Source organism: Dendroctonus ponderosae, unplaced genomic scaffold (assembly GCF_020466585.1).
Source record: "Dendroctonus ponderosae isolate FM_Combo_2020 unplaced genomic scaffold, Dpon_F_20191213v2 Dpon_F_20191213_1, whole genome shotgun sequence".
Lineage (NCBI taxonomy): Eukaryota > Metazoa > Arthropoda > Insecta > Coleoptera > Curculionidae > Dendroctonus > Dendroctonus ponderosae.
In genome coordinates, this window is record NW_026017110.1 from 3,743,460 (window position 1) to 3,764,940 (window position 21,481).

Consider the following 21,481-nt stretch of genomic DNA (forward strand, 5'->3'; position numbering starts at 1 on the left):
GGTTTTATCAGCTGAAACCGCCTTGCATATCCTTTGATTATATGCAAAATTTACCAGTTCCCCATATTCGAACAAATGAAGTATTTTACCATACGCCATACAGATGTGATACTATGTTTTTGGAATTCATAACGAGGGAAACGACGAGGCAACGATGTATTGCTATGACGAAACCATTGCGAAAAAGGGACAAAATGAAGTAGCTTCTCACTTTTTAAAAAGCCATAAGGTGACCACAAATAATTTAATTTTGATCAGCGATGGGTGCGCTGGACAACATAAGAATTATGTTTTAATGCGTTTTTTGTATATGTTGGTTCACTGTTTGAGAATGTTTGACTGCATTATCCACGTCTTTACAATCAGAGGACATTCTTTTTTGTCAAATGACAGAGATTTTTCTCTCATTGAGAAAAACAAGAAAACCGCAACCGTTCCAAGTACCTTCAGAATGGGACAAGATTATAAAGGAAGCAAGCGAAAAACCATCCCCATATGATCTTTTCAACGTGCAATCAAACATGATATTTGATATATCAAACTACGTCTCCTTACTTTCTGAAGAACTGAAAACCACCAGTAAAAATCAAAACAGTAGGAATGTATCAGACTATGAAGGCTTTCACGGCCGGTAAAATCATATATGACCGGTACCGATAAGCCGAAATGTTTTTCGGTCTTTGAAGCCGTGGGCCATGAGAATTTCTTCTTGACGTTTCGTCCACAACTGTGGTGGACATTATCAAAGGCGATGAGGCAGTGGGCGAAGTGATCTCCCGTGCTTTCCAACTAAGACTGGTTCAACTACTGCTTTTGAACACATTTATTTCAGACAAGTTTTACATACTTCTTACTGCTACTTATTCTACGGATAGGTGCAACTACTGGATCCCCTGTCGTATTTAGGCGGCCCGGCCGTGTGAGCTCATGCGTGAGGAGTGGGCGGGGCTTCAATGGATTCGGCGCACATGCGGTTTGCCGCAAAACGCGTTTCCCATCTGGATTAAGGGCCGTTACTTCTTCTTTCCTATTAAAATTGTTATCATGTTTAAAGATTTCAATGGCCTCTCTGGTTAGTCTCGGGTAATACCGTTGAGATTGGTGCAAGATGTCCCCTTCATCGAAACGTATTTGGTAGCCGTCTAGAAGTGCGTGCTCCGCTACTGCTGATTTTTCTGTTTGTCCTAATCTGCAACTTCTATTATGCTCAGTGATCCTCGTGTTTACACTACGTTTTGTGGTGCCGATAGATGCTCTGCCACAACAGCAATCGAAACAGAGCTCTGTAGACTCCTGGTGCTGATAAAGGATCCCGTTTGTCATTGGCCGAGCTCAAAGTCTGTTGAATTGTTCGAGTTCCATGTTACACCCTTACGCTCATCATGCGTATCTGTTTTCTCAGGATGACCTCCACTGTTTCTTGGACGAATTGCTCTATTAAACTCGTTCTTGCTGTATCCATTCCAACGAAAGGCCCTTTCTAGGTGTTTCAATTCTCTTTCTAACTCAGATGGTTCGCATATAATATTTTTTTATGAGCCGTTTTCTAAAGAAAAAAAATTCCTGAAAAACAACAATTTGTCATGCAGTTTTTAATTCTTATTTTATTTATGGATTCAATTTCTTTCTTGAAATGCGTCTTAAAATATTTAAGATGCCTTCTCAAATGACCTGAAAATTAAATTCTGATTTATTTTCCTGACTGCGTGTACTGTTGTTATAATATTCTTATCTTTCCTGGGTCTCAGTCAAAGTGTGAAGTAAAACGCTTGAAGAACGCTGTTGTCTTGCCCAAACAGAAGAAAATAAACGATGTTCAAAACTTTTACTTCACACTTTGACTGAGACCCAGGAAAGATAAGAATATCATAACTAAAAATTGAAAACAGGTTTTGTAGGTTGATAAGCAACAAGAACAGTTTTTGTCGATATGCCACAATTGTTGTTTTTTGACAAATGTTGCTTTTCCCAGAAACCCCTCAATTAGTTCGTTTAAACTTGTTTGAGTAAAACTGATTGAAAATGTTACCTGGTTCCAGCCCTGTGTTAAGTGAGTACTCGCAAAGCCGACAAACGAAGCATTATAGACCCCGAAGTCCTCCAAGTCTAAATGTGTTGGGTCTAATTCTTTTAAGCGGTAGTTTTTACATTCTTGAAGAGTTCGAGTTCGGATTTAATTATTGCGTTCGAAATATTTAGAGGAAAATTAGGGGTGGATTTGTAGTGCAGAAGTTTCAGCTAATTTGAGCCCCTTTGGGCGACATTAAAACGGCCGTTAAAGGTGCATTCCGATGTCTTTAGTAGGACTACTGGCTTAATTGGACTGGTTTGCCCTTAATTAACAACCCGAAGTGAAGGTAGTAGTTGGTTTGTAGGCTTAAAGAGACAATCTGAGAATAAATAACATAATCTAATACTTTGAAAGGCAGCAATTTTATATCGTTTATTGACTTAGTGGTAGAAAATTTTAATAAAAATTAGACTATGAAAAATGCAAGGAAAGGTGAGGATAAATTGATGAACCAGTTGGGATGTAGAAGCAAAAAAGCACCACGAGACAGACAAGCAAAAGGAAGGTGAAATGTCATTCGTATATGAGTTCTACCGTAAGAAATCTATTCCGAAATTTTCAAAACCCCGTGAGTCCGCTTTGCTAAAATTACAAAACATCTGAGCATTATTTCATTAAAATATCCAATTAAAACCAAAACCTCCGCTTGCGTCCATCTACAAATTAACCAATTTCAGTGTTTCTATCGCTTCTAACATAATAACCGATAAATTATCAAATAAAATGTGCCATTGTTGCTGTACATTAATTAATCAATTAACAATACAAGGAAGTGTTTTTGCTAAATTCAATCGTGAGCCAAGCAATAAAAAATTCAAATTTCAACCAAGATGGAAATTAGCCAGCCAAGCACATGACTCAGCCAACAGGTGTCTGGTTGATGGTGCTTTTCTTTTTCTGGTCAACCCTTCCTTCAAACACCTGGTCGATACTTACCGTTTTCGGTTATTTTTATCGATCGCGTAATCAGAAGAAACTTGATACGGTACGATCGTTGATAACGTGCCCGGTTGGGCTTCTTGCGGATATTCGACATGGGCGTTCGAAGAATGTCTTCATTAGGATATCTTCGTATTCATCAAGACATTCGGGCGACTTGCCATATCTTCAAACTAGATCGTAACTGCAACTATGTTGGTTTTCCTTGCCCATGTTTATCCTTTTCGTGTTGCAGTTGAGACGACCTGAGAATAATAAGATTTGGCGGGTTCATCGCCAATAATCGCAAATTGTGAAAAAATCGCAAATGATGAGTATTTGATGTTTTGTTCAGTGATTTTAAACGGTAACGATTCACAAGTGCGAAAACGTAAAATTACGAACCAAATCTTTGAACAAGTGGAATATGAATAAGACAGAGCCTGAGAGCTCACATATTTTAGATGTTCTTCCGTCTCTTCTAGATTACCTTTATATCGGATGATAGTTGATACGCATATTTGTTGGGATGACAAGAAAGTAATTTCGGCTTTAGTATGAAATAAATAAAACTCAATTTTCTCCATATACCTACTTTGATGATATTTTGGTGTCTTTCTGGTAACTTCATAATCCCGCACTCATAGAATGTCTGGTCCTTAAAAGTCCTTAAAAGTTTTGTAAATTCGAAATGAAACGTAATCTCATGGTGCAAGATCTGTTATGGGGGATGCGACATCACTTCCCAACGAAGCTTCAAACTAAATGGTGACATTTGGTAAAGAAATTTGGTTGAAGAAACGTGAGAGTGTATAGTTTATGGTGAGATTGTTACAAACATGAAGAAAAATTTATCGTTGTTAGGACGAAATGGTTGTGTTGTCACCAACGACATAGTGCAGACAGAAGAGCTCATTTACATTTGCTCATCGCTACTCTGAAAGAAGACGACAAAATCCGCCTAGTGGTTAAAAAAACCAATGCTTTCCAAAAGATAACCGAAACATTAATAAAACTACCAATAAGCTTCTTAAGAAATCGTCTCCCGCTTCATAAATGATCGAAAAGAGTCTGAGGCCTATACAGGGAGATTCAAAATTGGAGTCGTTCCTCTGGGGGAGTTGTCTGGGGGTGTCTTTGGAGAACAGGAAAATTAGTAAAAAAAATTAAGAGTTATTAAAAACTCAGATATTTGAAAAAAACTGGATCAGAAGGATGGCAACAATGTTTTTCAAGGTAATATGGTTAATTAACAGTACGTAAATACCTGTTCCTTCGTAACTATTACAAACTCCGGTAGCCATGGATAAACATGAAGCAAAGAAAATAAAAGAGACAATAACATGGGTTGAGGTTAGGATAACGGTGTCACCTTGCGCTCAGTGCTGCGACAAAACAGCCCCCCAAGTGCTGCCATCTTTTTGGGGTAAATGAGTGATATACCTAAATAGGTCACAACTGTCACCCAAAACCACCTGTTAAAGGTTATGTATCATTGATCAATATTATTGATCAAATAAAATACAATTCTGTTGTTAAAACACAAGTGTTTCCAAGAGCAATAAGTGCTGCCCGTTTCACTCCAAACATCTTTGTGTCCCAATCACTTTGAGTCTGGGCTCATATTTTGAGCAGCTTCTCGTGTTCGGTTAATTAACTGCTGTTCAATTTGAACCGGTGTTCGGAAGATCAGATATTTAATGTGTTCTAGTGTCCTGTGCATATTACATACATGGTAGGAATGTAGGACCTTCCTCGGGGGAGTTATCGGGACAATTAAGTATCCGGCGTTTGGGATAGTGCAGTTGTCGTGCAATGCTTCAAGTACCCCTGGAAGGCTCAGCTGCAATAATCTCCAATACCTGTTCATCTAGGTGTGGAAACCGAGCACCTTTAGATTGTCCACTATCTGCGTCCATTTCGGGCCACTCGTCTAGTGTGTAGCCTTTTGCTGGTGTAAGTTCTTACAGCTTCTGCTATGTTACTGTGGCATTCCCCGTGACTAATCGCATATTCGCAAATTTGCTATTGGTTTACATTTTGTGAAAGAAGCTTCAAAATAAGCCACAGTTTGACAAATGCTTGTTATTATTGGCAAAGGTTGTCTACCTGTAACTATCTGTTAATGACAAAAAACATCATTGCCGCTTTGACATTTCATCAAAAAATTGTAGAAGAGTACTTTTTTAATATCAAAAATGTTCGTAATTTGAAAAAAAGATCGTAATTTTGCTTTTCGAATGCTTAAGTATTCCAATATGCTACCAATCAAACGTGAGACCTTTTCAAAATAATGTTTAATAACAAAGTTGAAATTCGATCTTCAACTGTTAATATCTTCTTGAAATTTTCGGAAAAAAAATTTTCAATATTTTTCTCGTGCTCTCTAAGTGGGCCCTTATATACCTACCCTTAAAAGGAATAACGCCAATTTTGAATCACCCTGAATACCTAACTATAACTACTATGTCCAACGTGGAGGACTCCATGGAACACATTAAACGGTGGTTTCCTAACAATATTTCCAAAATTTTTGAACACTCGCCACTTTCACGAAAAAAACTCATGTTTTCAACCAATTCATGGAGATCTTCGTGCAAAGAGCGCTGGACTGACAGAGAAAAGACTTAAGTGTTGGCTCCCATATGTCGATGATGTGCGTTTGGTTTGAATGGCTATGAATCAGGAAAATAGGAGAGTACTCGAGGTACTTACGAGGGTGGAACCACTTTAGCCCCACCACACTTCTGATGGCTTTTCGTCTTTGTACTTAACCTGAAACAAACTGTTCTTCATTTTTATAACAACTTTTCTATACACTTATGATGATTACTCGTAGCAACTAATAAGCCAACTGAGGTATGAAGATTAATTGCAGCCTCAATTGGCTAATGAAAAATGAAAAATGCAAAAGGGAAATAAACCTTATTGATTTATCTGAGTAGATTAGTCAAAAGGCATTATCGGCCATCAAAAAGTGGTATCATTACTGAAACCATCCACTGATCTGACATTAGTGACATTTAACGACTGTCCCGGCCATCAGAAAGGCCAGATAAAAACCCGTGTGAATTATTAGGAATTCATGTTGTCCTGACTAATTTGACCCGGGCGTCTTTTGTTTCTCAGCGCACATTCGATTGTTTTCGATGTGTTTATCAGTGTGCCGTAGTGGGCCTTGAGAGGTCCGAGATGGGACCGTACGATAAGGCGATGGGGAATGGCATTTTTTAAGTTTTTCGGGTTCAGATAAGAGGAGATTTGTGTTTTCGAGCGACCGGATCTGGGAAGGACAACTCAACTACTGCGGTAGAGTTTTGGCCTACAAGGGCCTGTTCATAAATACCAACACAACCATTAAAATGTAAAAAATGTTAGTTCTATGATGTTTGCAGATCCAACGAGCTCGTTACGGTGCTTCCTCGTAAAGCCTTTCCAGTTAACATTTTCGCAACCTTGTAGCCCAAAAGTTTTAATTGTAATTCCTCAAATTTAATTGCCTGAATGTTGTCTATTAGGCCATTATTATTAGCAAAGGCAAAGTCTTCAATTAAAGCTCCTACCACTTTGATATCACGCAATAACAAAGTTAGTTCTTTTAAGAAGGTCCTGGTAGCGTGTTCCATGCAAAGAATACGGTGGTTTGAGCCGATTAACACTCAGTGTGAAGTACTAAGCGGAGAGGATTTTTACCACCCGGGACATTGTTTATAGCGCTGCATTAAGGGGTTCAGATAAAATTTTATTTTCTAATAAAATTTGTCGTTTTATGTCGTTTTTAGTCGGGGTCCACTTAATACCCGTAATACATAACGCTGTTTATAATGCCGCATCTGATAAAACGCCTTAAACATTTTTATTAATTTATTAAATTATACACAGGTCATTATTGAATTTGAAACTGAATGTGAATCGAAATGTTTCATGGCATTGCCAGCCGAAGCCGTTTATCTGGAGACTTCTGTTCAACTGTTTGGATCAGCTTGCCTAAGTATTGAAAAGGCATTTAGCCTATGTTTAACGCCACCGTTGAGAACGCAAACACCGCTACCAAAAAACCTCCGTGTGACATTTCAAATATTTTCACATCGTAAAATTAAGTGCTGCATACAATCGCCGGGAATGTATGCTTAAGGGCACAAAAGGAAGACTTCAGATTGAATATACAGAGGCGCAATAAAAATTGAAACCAAGCAGGTATTTACGAGAAATGTAGGCACATTTGGCTTTATGAAGAACGGTGTATTAAGGGGTATATTGGATTCTTAGCAGTGGGATTTGTTTGCAAGGCCCAGCCCTTGAAGGGAAGAAGTGTTAAATGAACACGTGTCCGCAATAAATCAAATTTATAACTAACCAGTAACCCTTAAAGAAGCCCCCAGAAAAAAGGCGTTAGTTAACTTATCCACATTCAGGGGCTATTCACTTATGTTGAACCGTCTTAAAGGAGGCAACAATTCGCAAATTTGTGTGAATTAAGGGTTTTGCGGTATTTGAGACTGCTGCTATTAAAGAGACTGTGACACAATGCCATTAGGACTTATTCGTTATAAAACGTTTTTCCATTTAAAGACAACATAGTTTGTTACCAAACAAAGTGCTTTTGACTCTAGTTCGTTATAATATTTGTCGCATATTTCAAGCGGGTATTTGCACTACCATATAAAGTAGCGCGTCACGTTTATTGAGTTAATTTGGCACTTTTACCAGTAAAGAAAATCAAAAATACCCGCCATGACCACACGCGCAGAAAGCGCAATAATTGAGTACTTAGTTTTAAGCACGGCAGGCTTAATCTATTGAAAACTTGACATTTTCATTTAGTTCTTGTTGCATTAAAATTAAATTATTGTATCTACAGGGTGATTCAAAATTCGCGTGATTCCTTTTAAGGGGTAATAGGGGCTCACTTGGAAGGTACGAAAATTACGATCTTTGCTTCAAATTACGAATTTTTTTTTTGTATTAAAAGAGTTCTCTTCTACAATTTTTTGATGAAAAGTCAAAGCGACAAAGATGTTTTTTGTCATTAACAGATAGTTACAGGAGGATAGCCCTTGTCAATAATAACAATAATTTGTCAAACTGTGACTTACTACCACGTATGTAAGATCACATTAAACCAATGGATTACCGAACACCGGTATAAATTGAGCAGGAGTTAATTAACCGAATACGAGAAGCTGCTTGATAAGAGTGCATAATAAGGTGATTACACAGGCACTTGTTTGGAGTTACAGACTCAGATGTATGTTTTTGTAATTTGTAAACAAATGAATAATTCGAGGTTATGAGTTTCGAAATGGGTTCCGTCATTCAACTATTCCTATTGAATGTACCATTTATCCTTGTCTATCTTATTGTCACTTTCTCTAGTTATCCATGGTTATCGGAGCTTTAAATAATTACGACGCAACAGGTATTTGCATAATGTTAATTAGGCAGATTACCTTGAAAAACATTGTTGCCGTTTTTGTAATAAAGTTTTTTGCAAATTTCGCAGTTTTTAATAACAATTAATTTTTTAAACTATTTTTTCTGTACTCCTAAAACACCGCCAGATCACACCTCTAGAGGAATGACCCCAATTTTGAATCACCCTTTATATGCCTACATCATAACATTCCTAATTTTTAGACAGGCAGATTTCAGAAATCTGTAGTTAGCACTAGACCTAATTATGTGCTTTGGGCCAATAAAAATGTTCACTTTTTGGAGATCGTTACTTTTTAAATGACTTATGGCTGATTTAAAATTTGGATATATACAGGCTGATTCATGTTTAATATGCCAGACTAATGTTCCAACATAATACAAAATGTTTCCCTAAATCGAATCATTTCGAACATACAGGGCGTAGGTAAAATTTGAAACATAATGACTTACGTTTCTTCCTAAAGTTTTAATCACACAGCTTTTCTAGAAGGGTATCTTGTGTGTCCCCCTTCTTTGGTTGCAAAACATCGTCAACGAAAAGTTATTTCAATAAAAAACCTACGTTCACTGATTCAATTGGAAACTTTTTCTTTTTAATTTTTTTAACATTTTATCTTCAAAATAATTCAAAAAATGTTTTCAAAATGTTCAAAATATTGTTTCTGAGATATATAATAAAACTCCAGACATTGTTGTGCAAATTGACGTTTGAGCGGAATATTTATTTACTATTAGTTGTGTTTGTGTTCCAATTTTTACATTAATCAGTTCAAAAACTTTTAGGAGAACAAAATTTTTAAACATTTTATATCATGCAGAAATTTTATTGTAACATGTTCTTCCGGTTTTTGACGCCATCAAGATTAAACTCGAAGGACCCTGAGTACAACCTAATACATACCAGCTAGTTAAGTTAAGAAAACTCTTTCTCAAACTTTAAAATCTCAGTAGATTTTTCGCGAGTTCTTTCGAGGAAATTTAAATGGCTCAAAATTTCTAAGATTCTGTTTCTAAAAAAGCAAAAAACAGTTTCCATCTTTAACCAACAATATTTATCTTATTCTGAAGTCAAATACCCTGTAATGCAATTCGGAGGACAATTTCGAACGAATACTATCAATCGAACTAAAAAAACACATTTCACACACAATTTCTATTTACTCATAAAAATCTCACAAGGTTTACATTTCGTCGAAACAGCACAAAATTATCTTTCTGATTTACCAGGGTGTTACATTTTTCTAAATTTTCAATTCAGTTCAGAGAGTTTTAACGTTTGGTCAATTCCATTTCAATTGAGGGTGAAATTTATGGTTTTTAGCTCTCTAAGGAACTTGATAACTTTTATAGAACGCTAGACCGCGCGAGCCGACGGTATAATAAATGTTTTCAGGCTAATCCATCTGGGCATCAACTCGCCTTTACCACCCCAAATATAAATCATCTTGGGTTATACTTACTGAAAAGAGCAAATTCTATTACCAAAAATTTATTGCTTCCTTTATATAAAAACATTTTATATTTTACTAGCTTAATGCATAACATAACAACGAGTTTACGTAACAAAAATTGCTCGATTTATTAACACTAATGTATAAAAATAAATAAAACCTAATAATAAATATATTGGCAACGTCATAATATAAACACAGCCTAAGTGACAATTTTCTCTTAAATGTACAGGAACAATTTCGCACTTGCTTAACACCTAAAACTACTGCGGGTAATATTTAGAGAAAAAGTGGAATGTTTATGCAGGGTGTGTAAAAACTGCTTAACACCCGCTTAAAATTTTATGGAGAAAAAGTTATTTATGCGCTTCAAATATCATTTGAAGTGCTTGAAATTAACTGGAAAATAGTGTTTTGACTATTCGAATCGTTTCCAAATTAGTGCGTTTATATACAATTTGCAAAAATAGCACATGCTTTTAACAAGTTTGTGATTTTCATGATCAAATATTAATATGCAAAAAATAACGGCAATTCATGCGGCAGTTTTTTAGAATCTTAGAAATCGACAGATTCAGTTTTAATTAATTTCTCCCAAATTCTTCATTTTACACAAAGAGATTGCATTAGTTTTCCGATGATAATTTCTGGCAAACGGAACCGGTTAAAGGCCCTCAATGCCTGAGTTCAAAAGTGCAGGAGTTTTGGTGCGTTTGATTAGCCGCATGGGTTGCAGCCGATACGTAACTAACAGACACAATATTTTCTGCAGTTTTATCGCTTTCACCCTGTATGTGTACTTTATTGTTATTGCTCTCCACTTAGAGGTTAGTCAAGTAATATCAGAGAAAATCAGGCAAAAATTGCGAAACTTTTACATGAGAGACTTTGGGGTATCTATAGAACAATTATCTGACAGCATGTAGCTTGTACTTAAGCACTACAAATGACAAAGTCCTGAGGATGAACCAGAATAGAACCAGCGCGATCACGTCGTTGCTGAACTGGTCAGACTTAACTGCAATATCTTCCAAAAACTTCTTTGGGTACCTGAAAAAGTCTTTATTAGCTTGGCTCTCCACATCTTCGATAGGACTTTACCTGTAGTGGCAGTACTGATCTTCAGGACAATCAATCGTGGGCCGGTTCAGCCCATAGATTGCGCCCACCACTCCTTCCAGACCATATCTCAGATACGATATGTAACTTCCCCAGTAGAGGTACGAGGGCAGATCCCTCAAAGAAACACCGAATCCGGCAAACATCATCATAGGAACCGTTAAGGTTGGACCCAAAAATGTGCCATCCTACAAAAGACACACAATTGGTACTCAACAAGGCTCTGCAAGGGCTGATTGAACTTACCACAACGTTAAAGTAGGCTCCAATCATCAGTCCAAAGCTCTGTGCTACGAATACCACCAGTAAACTCGTGATGAAGAACATGTTGAATCGGATGTTGTCGAATGGTTGTGCTGTCATGTAGTAGATGATGCTCGTGAAGATAAAGCAGCAAAATACCTGAAACGGTTTAATTAGCAATGTTTGACCTAACTTCTTTGAACTTTTTCTAATTCATATTAATTTTTTTGCTGGTTGTCATTTGCAAATCAGTTAAGATCTCATATTTATTCACAACTTTAAAAATTTGCTTGCTTTCTTAAGTTTTATCACCTTTCCTTCTTCGATAATTTTTACACATCTACTTGGAGCCTGAAATAGTGTGCATAGATAAAAATAGTGTGCTATTGGTTCCAATGATAATATGTGGTGCCCTCGCGTGGTCTTAACTAAAATGTCCACTTTTTCAAAGAGCATCCACCATTAAACTCAAAGAGTTTTGTTAATTTTCAACTTGTTTCCCAGCTTTTGCGAGTTAGTTTCATGTGCGGGCGGACTATCATCACAAAATATCCCCCCTGGGGGTATGTTCTGTGACTATCATTGGCAAAAAACAAACTTACCGATAGTGGAATGTCGATAAGGGTGACCGACGTGTAATACATCTTCAAAGAGTACCATCGATTAAAATGCTCCTTGATCAATATACTCATTTCAGTGGGAACTAGAAAAAAGCACGAAAAAAATAATACTCTAGCGAAACTGAGGTTGAGACATTAAAAATCAGCACCTTAACGTTAAGTTAATACTTACACGTCAAAATGGTCAACATCATTGTAGAAAACGTGTGGTGCATAAGAATGGAAAACAGCAAGTTATAATTGTCGATAACTTTTGTGCCATCAGTTCCAGCATTAAAATACAAAGTACCCAACATCAAGGCTGTCAGTGCGTTTACTGCTATCCTCAGATATGTCATAGTCTAAAATAGTATAAAATAGAAAATACCAGATACTACCAATTAGACGAACTTACCTTATCTCGTTTCGCTTTTATGTAGCCTCTTTTTAGAAGAACTTTGAGTTGGTTGAGTTTGGAGGTAGCTTGTAAGTTACCATTGTCATCCTCAAAAATTGTACTTTCTAGAAATTGAAAGATATTGCAGTTGGTTTTCAGGCTGATACCCTAATTTTGTGCGCGAATCATTCGAAAATCGGCTTCATATAGCCTGAAAAATTTAACTTTTTGACTGAATTTCTAATGATAGTGTTGTAGGTAGGTACAGAAATTTTAGAACATTTTTTCTACAGAAGGCAATCCTTACTGATCAGTTGAAATCAAGTTTGAACAATCGTACACGATAAATATACAATATCAATTTGTGTGTGTGAACAATTTTTCAACAACATTATGAAATTGTCTACTGTAGAAAAGACTCGGTTTTATACCAAAAATTTTGAAAAACATTACAAATTTATATCGTTTTCTCTATAAAATGACACTAATTAGTACTCACTCGCTCATAATTCTACTGTGGACAACCTATCGAGGAAAGCCCGAGCCAAGCCTGATCCGCGAAAAATTTAATTAATAAACATGAATCGGTGCTTTAACGAAACCTCAATGGAATTTTGCTGCGGCTCAGGCTCAGCTCAGGCTCGGCTTGTCAGGTCTGGACGCACCATAAGATTGAAACATTTTATTACCTGTAAAACCTGTTTTAAGAATTTTTTCGGGTTCTTTGAAGTACTTCAAGTTTTGCCCATTGTTCGATACCTGCACCATTTTCTCCACCTTATCTTTGCCGTATTCCTCGCATGCTAACTCGATAACTGCAATAGACAAATTCGTGTTTCAATAAACTATTCCCATTAAACGAGCTCAAAAATCAATTACACACCATAATCAGCCGGATTGTGGAATTTAGGACAAGGACTTTGAACGTCTTCGAAAAAGGGTATCATGTTATCCGTGCCACCCTGATAGAGGCATCGGCCTCCTGCTAAAACGTACACTTGATCGAACATTTGAAAGAGTGAGGCCGATGGCTGATGAATTGTGCATACTATTGTTCTTCCTTGACTTGCCAGCACTTTCAATAGTTCCAAGCACTGCCTGCACGATGAGCTGTCCAAACCCCTGAAAAGATTCTGTTTATATTTCTCACATTGAATATTAATGCTGTTTACATTCTTTGATAACCACCAACTATTATTTATACAATAAACGAGCAAGTGCTACTTAAAAGCGATAATTTTTTTCGTTGTGCCGTGAGATGTTGACCTTTCACAAAAATTTAAACAAAGCCGAAATGCTTGCATTTACATAGTAAACATCAACAATATCAGTGTTTGTTTGGATCATTAATTAATTGGAGACAAAAGGAAGATGACTGTTGATGTTTGCCAGCATTATCACTTATCAACAATTACACGCGGACTTCGGACTCAATAAATCTTGAAAAAATATTTAACATTTCATAATAATGTTACGCGAAATTTAGGAAAAAATAAATATTTGCTTCTGATTTGGCTTACGTCGTAGGCTCGTCCAGAAATAAAACCAGAGGGTTGCTGACTAGTTCTAGCGCGATGGAAAGTCGTTTTTTCTGACCACCAGATAATCGTTCTACGAGTGTCTCCTTTGTATTGCCCAAGCCCAAAGTGGAAAGGATTTCGTCTATCTGAAAAAATTGATACTGTTATTCAAATAGAGAGCAGAAGCCCAATTTTCAAGCTAAACTGCAACTACATTTAATTAAATTCTTAAAAAAAAATGATTTTTAAAAAACGTGTACCTACATCGCTTGCAACTATCGTTAGCTGAAGCAATCGAAGGCGGGAACATGAATTACCCATATTACTTCATTTAATTATTTACATTAATTTTCTTATTAACTGTAGACAGCAAATTATTTATTTATAGTGGCTCGTTTAAATGCAATGTTGTTAGACTTTGATTCGCCTCATACCTAACATTACCGTATTCATAATAAATAACCTACTTCTAATTGATGTGGCATTCATTAAATTAATTGCGCTAATCGAAATGTGAGCTTCCCAAAGTGCATTGCACACAGTTCACAAATGAAAATAGCGATGTTCAGAATTGCGTCTCATCAAAAGACCTTTTTCATATGTGAATATTTTAGCAATGACCTCTCAAAGAAATCGCTCCGATTTTGTAAACAAAGAGTGCACAATTTGATTTATTGAGGCCTTGAAATTCCCGGAAACATTCCCATTAATCTAATAATTCATGTTTTGAGCACTTTCTCGTAGTTGTCGCATCTAGAAAGTTTACAAACATTTCTTAATGTAGAAGAACATTGATCAAAGTACAGTAAATGATGATGCAACTGATGTGCAATGTTAATTACATGCTGGCAAATCGATGAACCTCTCCGCTATGAATAAGTGACGATTCGATATATTATCTAGGCGCGATGGTTTGCCAATATGTTACATATCGAGAAACATTTAAATAATATTTTGACGTTATATTAAAAGATCAATAGGACAATAATATGTACCAAGCAATTCACGAGATGTGTTTATAAAACTTATAACGCGTGGCTAGTTGTTGATCACCCTTTGCAAATGACCCAAAACCACAAATAAGATAAAACGTCATCGCATTAATAGCAGTTCAATCGCTGGCACTATTTGCACTGGTTTCCTTGTTTTAAAATTAAACTTCGATCTTCTCTGGCTTTGTCTCAGATTCCCACGTAGGTAGTCTTATCAATCGGCAGCAATTTTTTGAGTTTTTTCATGTATGAACAGCATCACTTTTACGAGTTGTTTATGTAGATTGTAAAGTCAAAACGTTTGAACCATTTTATACATGACAAGACAATGGATGTTGTTTAAACTCAAGAACAATGCGCTGATCTGTTTATCAACTGCTGGTCAAGGCAATAGAATTTTCTGATTAGGAGGCAAAGAGGCAGAGTGTTGTTTTTACACTTATATAGTTATATCAAAAATTATACATATCATTTGCATATTGCAAGCTAATGGACAAAATGTAAACCCTGTCCTACTTGGAAAAATCATTAGTAAATTTTACATTTCGTTTGTTTTGTCTTCGAATTACAAAGTTTCCATTGATAAATTATACAAGTAATTTGTGTTAATGGACGTGTTTGGCAGCTGCATTTTGAGCAATCCAATTAAACTCATTTTGTGTATTACCCAAGTAATTGGGAATTAATTCTTGTAATAAACATACAATTTTTTTGCTGAAAAATACAGAAATCAAATGAATGTTCTGACATGCATCTTTCCGCCTTACTGTATAATATTATTTAAGATTCAAAGTCCAAAGTACATTATCGCTTTGCAATTTGCTTATCTCAAAATTTAATCTTTCCATGAATTATTACTAATCCAAACGACGTTGTAAATTGCCAAAATCAATGTCGCCAATATCTTGTTGAATACTTACAATTGCCTGTTTTTCTGCCTTACTGGTGCTGGATGGCAGCTTTAGATCAGCTGAAGTGTGCATGTTTTCGCTAACTGTTAACAGGTTCTGCAGCCTGTCGTCCTGAGTGATGTAGCAAGATAAGCGTCGGAATGCTTTCAGTTTTCGCGGATTGCCATTGATTAGTACTTTGCCTCCTACCTGAAATCAAAGATTTTTCGTAAAACCTCAAAACTAGGCTCTTGCTTAAAATATAATTTCAATTGAAGAAAATTATCAAATGCTGGTCTAATTACCCCTTGAATGCTGTATCCACTCAAAACATTCAACAACGTACTTTTTCCCGCTCCAGAAGGCCCCATAATAGCTATCAACTGACCAGAAGGAAACCTTCCATATACTTCATGAAGTATTTGCTTTTTATCTGGAAATAAGCACAATTGTTAGCATGGAAAAATTTCTAAACATGTTTGATTGAAATGGACGTTCAAAAACGTTTTTCATAAGTTTTCGCCAACACAATTTAAGAAACCCAGTAATGTTTGTGAATAAATATACTAAGCACGAGTATTTAGCTAATTAGTTGCACTGTGAAGTAATTATCAAACGTTTCATAGTGACTAATTACGGCGTACTTGAACGTTTGTACAAAATCGATTCAAATGACGATGAGCAATTCAAAAAACCCGATTTTCTAAGTGATACCTATTTTTGACTATTATCTTTGAAATATTCGGATAATTCACACCGAAAGCAAAGGTCACGGTGAGGTAAAAGTCCATATTTGAGAGGATTAGGCGATAATAAAATTGAACAATTCCATAAACCAACTTAAAAAACCTGACGTATTTTCTCTTCAACGAGATCATTTAAACTCTTGTTGCCTAACATCAGTCAGCTTCATAGGGCGTAGTGTTTAAGCAAAAGTAGGTCACTTTCAGATGATTTGGGGAAAATAAGTAGTTTGTAGTGTTTTTACGTCACATCTCATTAATTGTTGCCTATTTAAAGGTCGAGTGGCTTGTTCAATCGAGTGCAAATAGATTTTCTGGTAATTTTTATGCAAACTCAACTACTTAAACTGCTCTCAAATGTTAAACTGTTATGGGTATTTTATGAACATTTTTACCCACATTTTAAAATGTTTTCAAAACGATTCGGACAGTTTCATATTGTTGAACGAGCTTTGGTTCTTCCGCGCTCTCCATCTCAATAGAACTTTCAAAAATCAAGAGGACGTAAAGATTCGTAATAACTAAACTTCATAATGTCGTTCCTAATAGTTGGGAATCTATCAGTATCTATCTGTGCCAAGTCGAGAAGAAATCATTCGCGCCTACCTCCAAGTCAAGATTCCCAAGAAAAAAACTAATGTTTTATAAAAAATACTGCCTTTTACTGTTGAAAAAGTGAATCATTGTAAAAATATTCGAAACACCAGGAAACAGTTAAAAATATCAATAAACTAATGAGAGGATAGAAACATTCATGCGGCAACCTGCGAAAGAAAGACGTTTAAAAATTAAAAACTTAGATCTATTACTATTCTGAATATAGAAAATAAGTTAGTGCATAGAAGAAGAACAAAAAATCATGAAGCAAACATTGTCTAAGATAAGGGAAAAACCCGAAAAAAGAAAAGAAAGATAAGCACGAGAATGAACAAGTTTCGAAAGTTCAACACCATCGGAAATAATGGACTCTATCGCACTAAAAAACCACCCTGTATTTAAGTCATAGATAATTGGGAACTCTCGCATATGTTTAGGCACGATATTCGAAAGGAAATTGTGGAGTTTACGATGATTCCAAACAAGGTAAACCATTTTCATATTAACAAAGATTATATTCTAGAATTATACTTAAACATTGTAGTTTCAAAATGTATGTAAATATAATTTTCCCTTGCCATATTGAGATATTACGAGGAGAATCATTTCTAATAGGGGACATAAAATTTTCTAAGCTCATTAACTTATTCATTCTCTAAAGCAAAAGTAAAATGTAATAAGAAATGCAGAAAAAAAAACAGACAATATTTTCACCACAAGTTTTTCATTATTGTTCACTTCAAAATGGTTGTTGGAGATCGATCAAAACGTTGTGTTTAATAATCATATTTTACAACAATAGAAGTACGAGATTATTTATCCATTAAGGTTGGTAAAACTTCTCCAAGAATTAAAATAGCGAAACTTTTGAGAAAACGGTACTTTCGAAAAAAATTTTTATGTTATTACAAATGCTTTTATGATGTTGCGATGTTGAGTGTGACAAAAATAAATCCGGTCGTCTGTCCGAAAGATCATAAAATTAAAATTTACAATTCGAATTTTCATAGTTGTTCATCTCGAGAGCCTTGTAAAAGATCTTGACTTCTTGCAGCAGTGTCAAGGCAACTGCAACAACAAGTGGTTCTCCTCGTTGGCCGGCTATTCTTGGTCAAATTTGATAGTCGCTTAAATTACCAGCCGCAGCCCAAAATTTTGGTAATGGGTTTTTTATGCCTTTTAAAAAAAGATCATCAGATTAAAGAAGATGGATACATTTTTTTTAACAAAATGTTGTTGCAAGCTTTTGAATATCGTCATTTCGCAATTGTGCTTAATAAGCTGCGCATTTTGCTGAAATAAATTGACAAAATAATGAGTCTGCAATCGCAATCGAGACGTCTTTCTCATTGGTGTTAATTAATCGAGAGATTTAAATTAATTTAATCACAAAATAGCATGTCAAATGAGAAGCAAATGACTTTATCTGGTAATGTGTGGACAATTGGGTTTAGAGATCATCCTTTTATGTAATAGTCGTTCTCCTCAATGACCTTTATTGATTGAAACGTTTGTGGAAAAATCGCTTATTTGAAGTTTTCTTTATCAAATCAAGTTTTTAATTTAAATATTTACAAATCACTTAATTAAAATTAAGTATAACACGGTCAGAATAATAACATTGAATTCGTCAAGTTCATTCAAAATTTATCAGTTACGTCATTTTTTCCTATCCTAAAACCAAATGCGTTAATTAACAACACCAACTTTAACTATGTCAGGCCATGATAAAAATACCTTTATTTATGCGATAACAATAAATAGTTACTTGAAACAAGAAATGGTGCTTAATTACTGCCAATTAAAACATTTAAAAAATGGCCCTTTCAAGTTCTATTAAAGTAAGCTTAAGGCTAAATTAAATAAGCATTTCGCATCTGGTTATGTGGTCTTGCACAAACATGTGTAATATTTATTTACTAATCTTTAGATCTACTTCATTTGTTGTTCTGGATCCTCTTTATTATTTGACATCCCCATTTTCTTATACTTTAGTTAGTTTAGATGCTTAATGTATTCTTTTTAACTTATTCGAAGAAAAATGGGTAGAAATGTACTGCTACTACTAATGACGCTGCTTTTTGCAAAGTTTCTCAAGAACCATTGGAGCCAGGTAATTCGTTTTGGCATATTTGGATAGAGAATTGAACATTTGATTCAGTCATAACAACATGAGTGAGGAAAGTTGAGTAGGTTTGACCCAGAAAGCGAAATTTGAATATCAGACACTTAGGTGTAAGATTATGCGAGCATTTCATGTTTTCCGTTCTGTCTTTGCTCATTTCTCGGAGCAAGAACGCTCATTTTTACATCATTCCAGAGAGAACTAAATGGCCTTTTTAGAAAGAACCGTCCATAAGGAAATGTTGGCAGTTTTGTCAAAAAAATATTGATTTCAAGATGTTTTAGACTTGACGTGATTTTTTTTGAGTTGCAAAATCGACTCAAACATGACGCTGCTTTTGTTGTTCAAGCCCAAATTGAGCCACAGAATTCCTTGTTGGTATCGTTGCATAGAGAATTGAAAATTCGATTCATGACAGCATGAGTGAGAAAATTCGAATATTTTTGACCCAGACAGCAAAATTTGAATATCATACATTGAGCAGCGGCGGATCCAGCTTTCAAGTTAGATTAGGTCTTTTTGGAAAGCATTTCCACGCTGTTTTGATCGATAAAAAGTTAATAAGTAACAATTTCCTTTCCCACTAAGTAATTCAAAAAATTCATCCTCGAAGGAAAATGTCTCGTCTCTGAGTATCTAGTAGACCTCTGATGTCCATATTTTGATTCGATGTCTCTCCAAGGATTTTGTGGATAAATTACATCTTGTGTTTTGTGAAGAACTTGCTTCTTATTTCGAAATCCATAAGAATATCCGATTTTTCTTCGGAACTGGCCACAGTTTTAAATGTGTCAGACATTAAAAATAAATTCACCTTCACGGGGAACCTTCGAAATTTCCAAGTGCAAGTCAATTCGGTTCAATTCGGTTTGTTTAAGAAAAGGTTAAAATGTTTCAATCAAGAAGTTGGTAATTGTTTATACATTTTGAAGCAAATTAATTCTTAAACATATTTATTTAGCTTGTAGATTAACAGAGAAAGATTATGGACTTAAATACAAAATTGCGTCGTCAATGTGTGAAAAGCTATAAGATACTGAATAGTGAATCAATCAAATCAATTATAAGCCAAGTATTCGGTGGTTTAAGATCCAGTTTAAATAAATTTTACTGATTTCCTTAATTTTTCCATTTCTCAAATCGAGCTAAATATGTTTGCAGGGTTTATGTCTTATAATTAAGTACTATAGCAAATATAGCAATCAAGTTTTTCATCATATCCATTAATACCGCAGTTATGTTGAAATAAGTGCATTTCTAAGGTGCAGCAAACTTTTGAAGAATTAAAAGATTCTCTCAGTACTTTACGAACGTTGAATGAGTTTCAAAAATCTAAAATTACAAGTTTTAATCTAATGTTGCCGAAAAGTTCCTAATTAATATTAATTAATATTAATATTTTCTAGATCTTTGAGCCAAGTCATTCGAAGTTGATTAAGAAAATGGACTCAATTGATACATTTTTAGTGCAAAACGTGAGATTGAGAGATAATTTTTAGACTATCAGAGAACAAAGTACCACTTTACAAAAATTAGAAAAACCGTTTTATCTTGAAGGGACTTTAAGAGGTCGCTATTTGGAGTCAGTTTCTTTGTTTTGCATTAACAATATACAGGAGAACAGCGAATTATGCAGCAGAATTTTTAAATGAAGGAAAACTTATTTGGAGTCCTTTTAAAAAATTGCAATTAGTTGCAGGAATGTCATATAAACATAAAATTGATATAGAAACTTTCGATAGTAGTAAGGGGCAGGTTAATTTTCGAAACAAGTCCTGAAGTTTTGGATACTAACTTTTGCCTTTTAGAATGCTGCCTTCTGTAGCTGTGAAGGTAATCTTCTCGAACTTGATATCGATGGGTGAAGTGGATGGTGCCATATTAAACACAATTTCGTTTTTTCCAGATCCATCGTCTTCCAGCAGTACTTTGGTTTCTTGCGGCTCTTTCTGGTAAGTCTTCACTAAATCACTGTTTTTATCACTCGCGCCATTCACCTGCAGATGTCCATTTTTCTGCTGATGGTCCGCAGAGGCTTCCATCAGTACCGTTTCCATTACTTTTTCAGTACCAACTCGAAAGGTACAATCTTTAAAATCGCAATCTCTTGAAGCAGTACCCGCTTTGACTATAGAATCGGTACGATGCAAACGAGCGGAAGGTTCATTTAAGATATCGCTGATACTGGATCAATGAGCGCGGTACTGATCGAACGGGTACTGCTTACTAATGAAGATTATCTCGTATTGGTCATTTATATACTTTGTTTACGATTGGACCCTGATATATCGAGTTCAGACTCCTGTGCTAGGGAGTTTTTGCGCTTGATGGTACCACAGCGATAACGTTAACAAATTTATACAGGGTGTCGTAGCAAACA

The 21,481-nt window shown here is 35.5% G+C and overlaps 1 protein-coding gene and 1 long non-coding RNA gene across 2 annotated transcripts; both read right to left on the minus strand.

Annotated features, from left to right (window-relative positions):
* Positions 1-808: 808 nt before the first annotated feature.
* Positions 809-1,668, minus strand: LOC109533399. The gene is made up of 2 exons (XR_002171517.2): positions 1,091-1,668; positions 809-1,027 (listed from the first exon to the last, which is right to left on the minus strand). It is a non-coding gene; the product is annotated as an uncharacterized LOC109533399 (long non-coding RNA).
* An 8,230-nt stretch (positions 1,669-9,898) lies between these two features.
* Positions 9,899-21,349, minus strand: LOC109533400 (ATP-binding cassette sub-family G member 4). The gene is made up of 12 exons (XM_048661657.1): positions 20,897-21,349; positions 15,942-16,069; positions 15,667-15,846; positions 13,755-13,900; positions 13,118-13,356; positions 12,924-13,049; positions 12,253-12,359; positions 12,031-12,199; positions 11,841-11,941; positions 11,242-11,397; positions 10,978-11,183; positions 9,899-10,926 (listed from the first exon to the last, which is right to left on the minus strand). Exons 1-12 carry the CDS (start codon positions 21,156-21,158, stop codon positions 10,785-10,787), a joined length of 1,962 nt encoding a protein of 653 aa, XP_048517614.1. The 5' UTR covers positions 21,159-21,349; the 3' UTR covers positions 9,899-10,784.
* Positions 21,350-21,481: the final 132 nt, after the last annotated feature.

What these genes read in the sequence shown, in the direction of transcription:
- LOC109533400 (XM_048661657.1), bottom strand. Translation starts at nt 21,158, where the DNA reads ATGGAAACGGTACTGATGGAAGCCTCTGCGGACCATCAGCAGAAAAAT. An exon ending in AGGCAGAAAAACAGGCAATT is followed by an intron (nt 13,901 to 15,666) that starts GTAAGTATTCAA and finishes CAATTTTTTCAG; the next exon opens with ATAGACGAAATCCTTTCCAC. An exon ending in TTATCGACATTCCACTATCG is followed by an intron (nt 11,398 to 11,840) that starts GTAAGTTTGTTT and finishes AAACCGTTTCAG; the next exon opens with GTATTTTGCTGCTTTATCTT.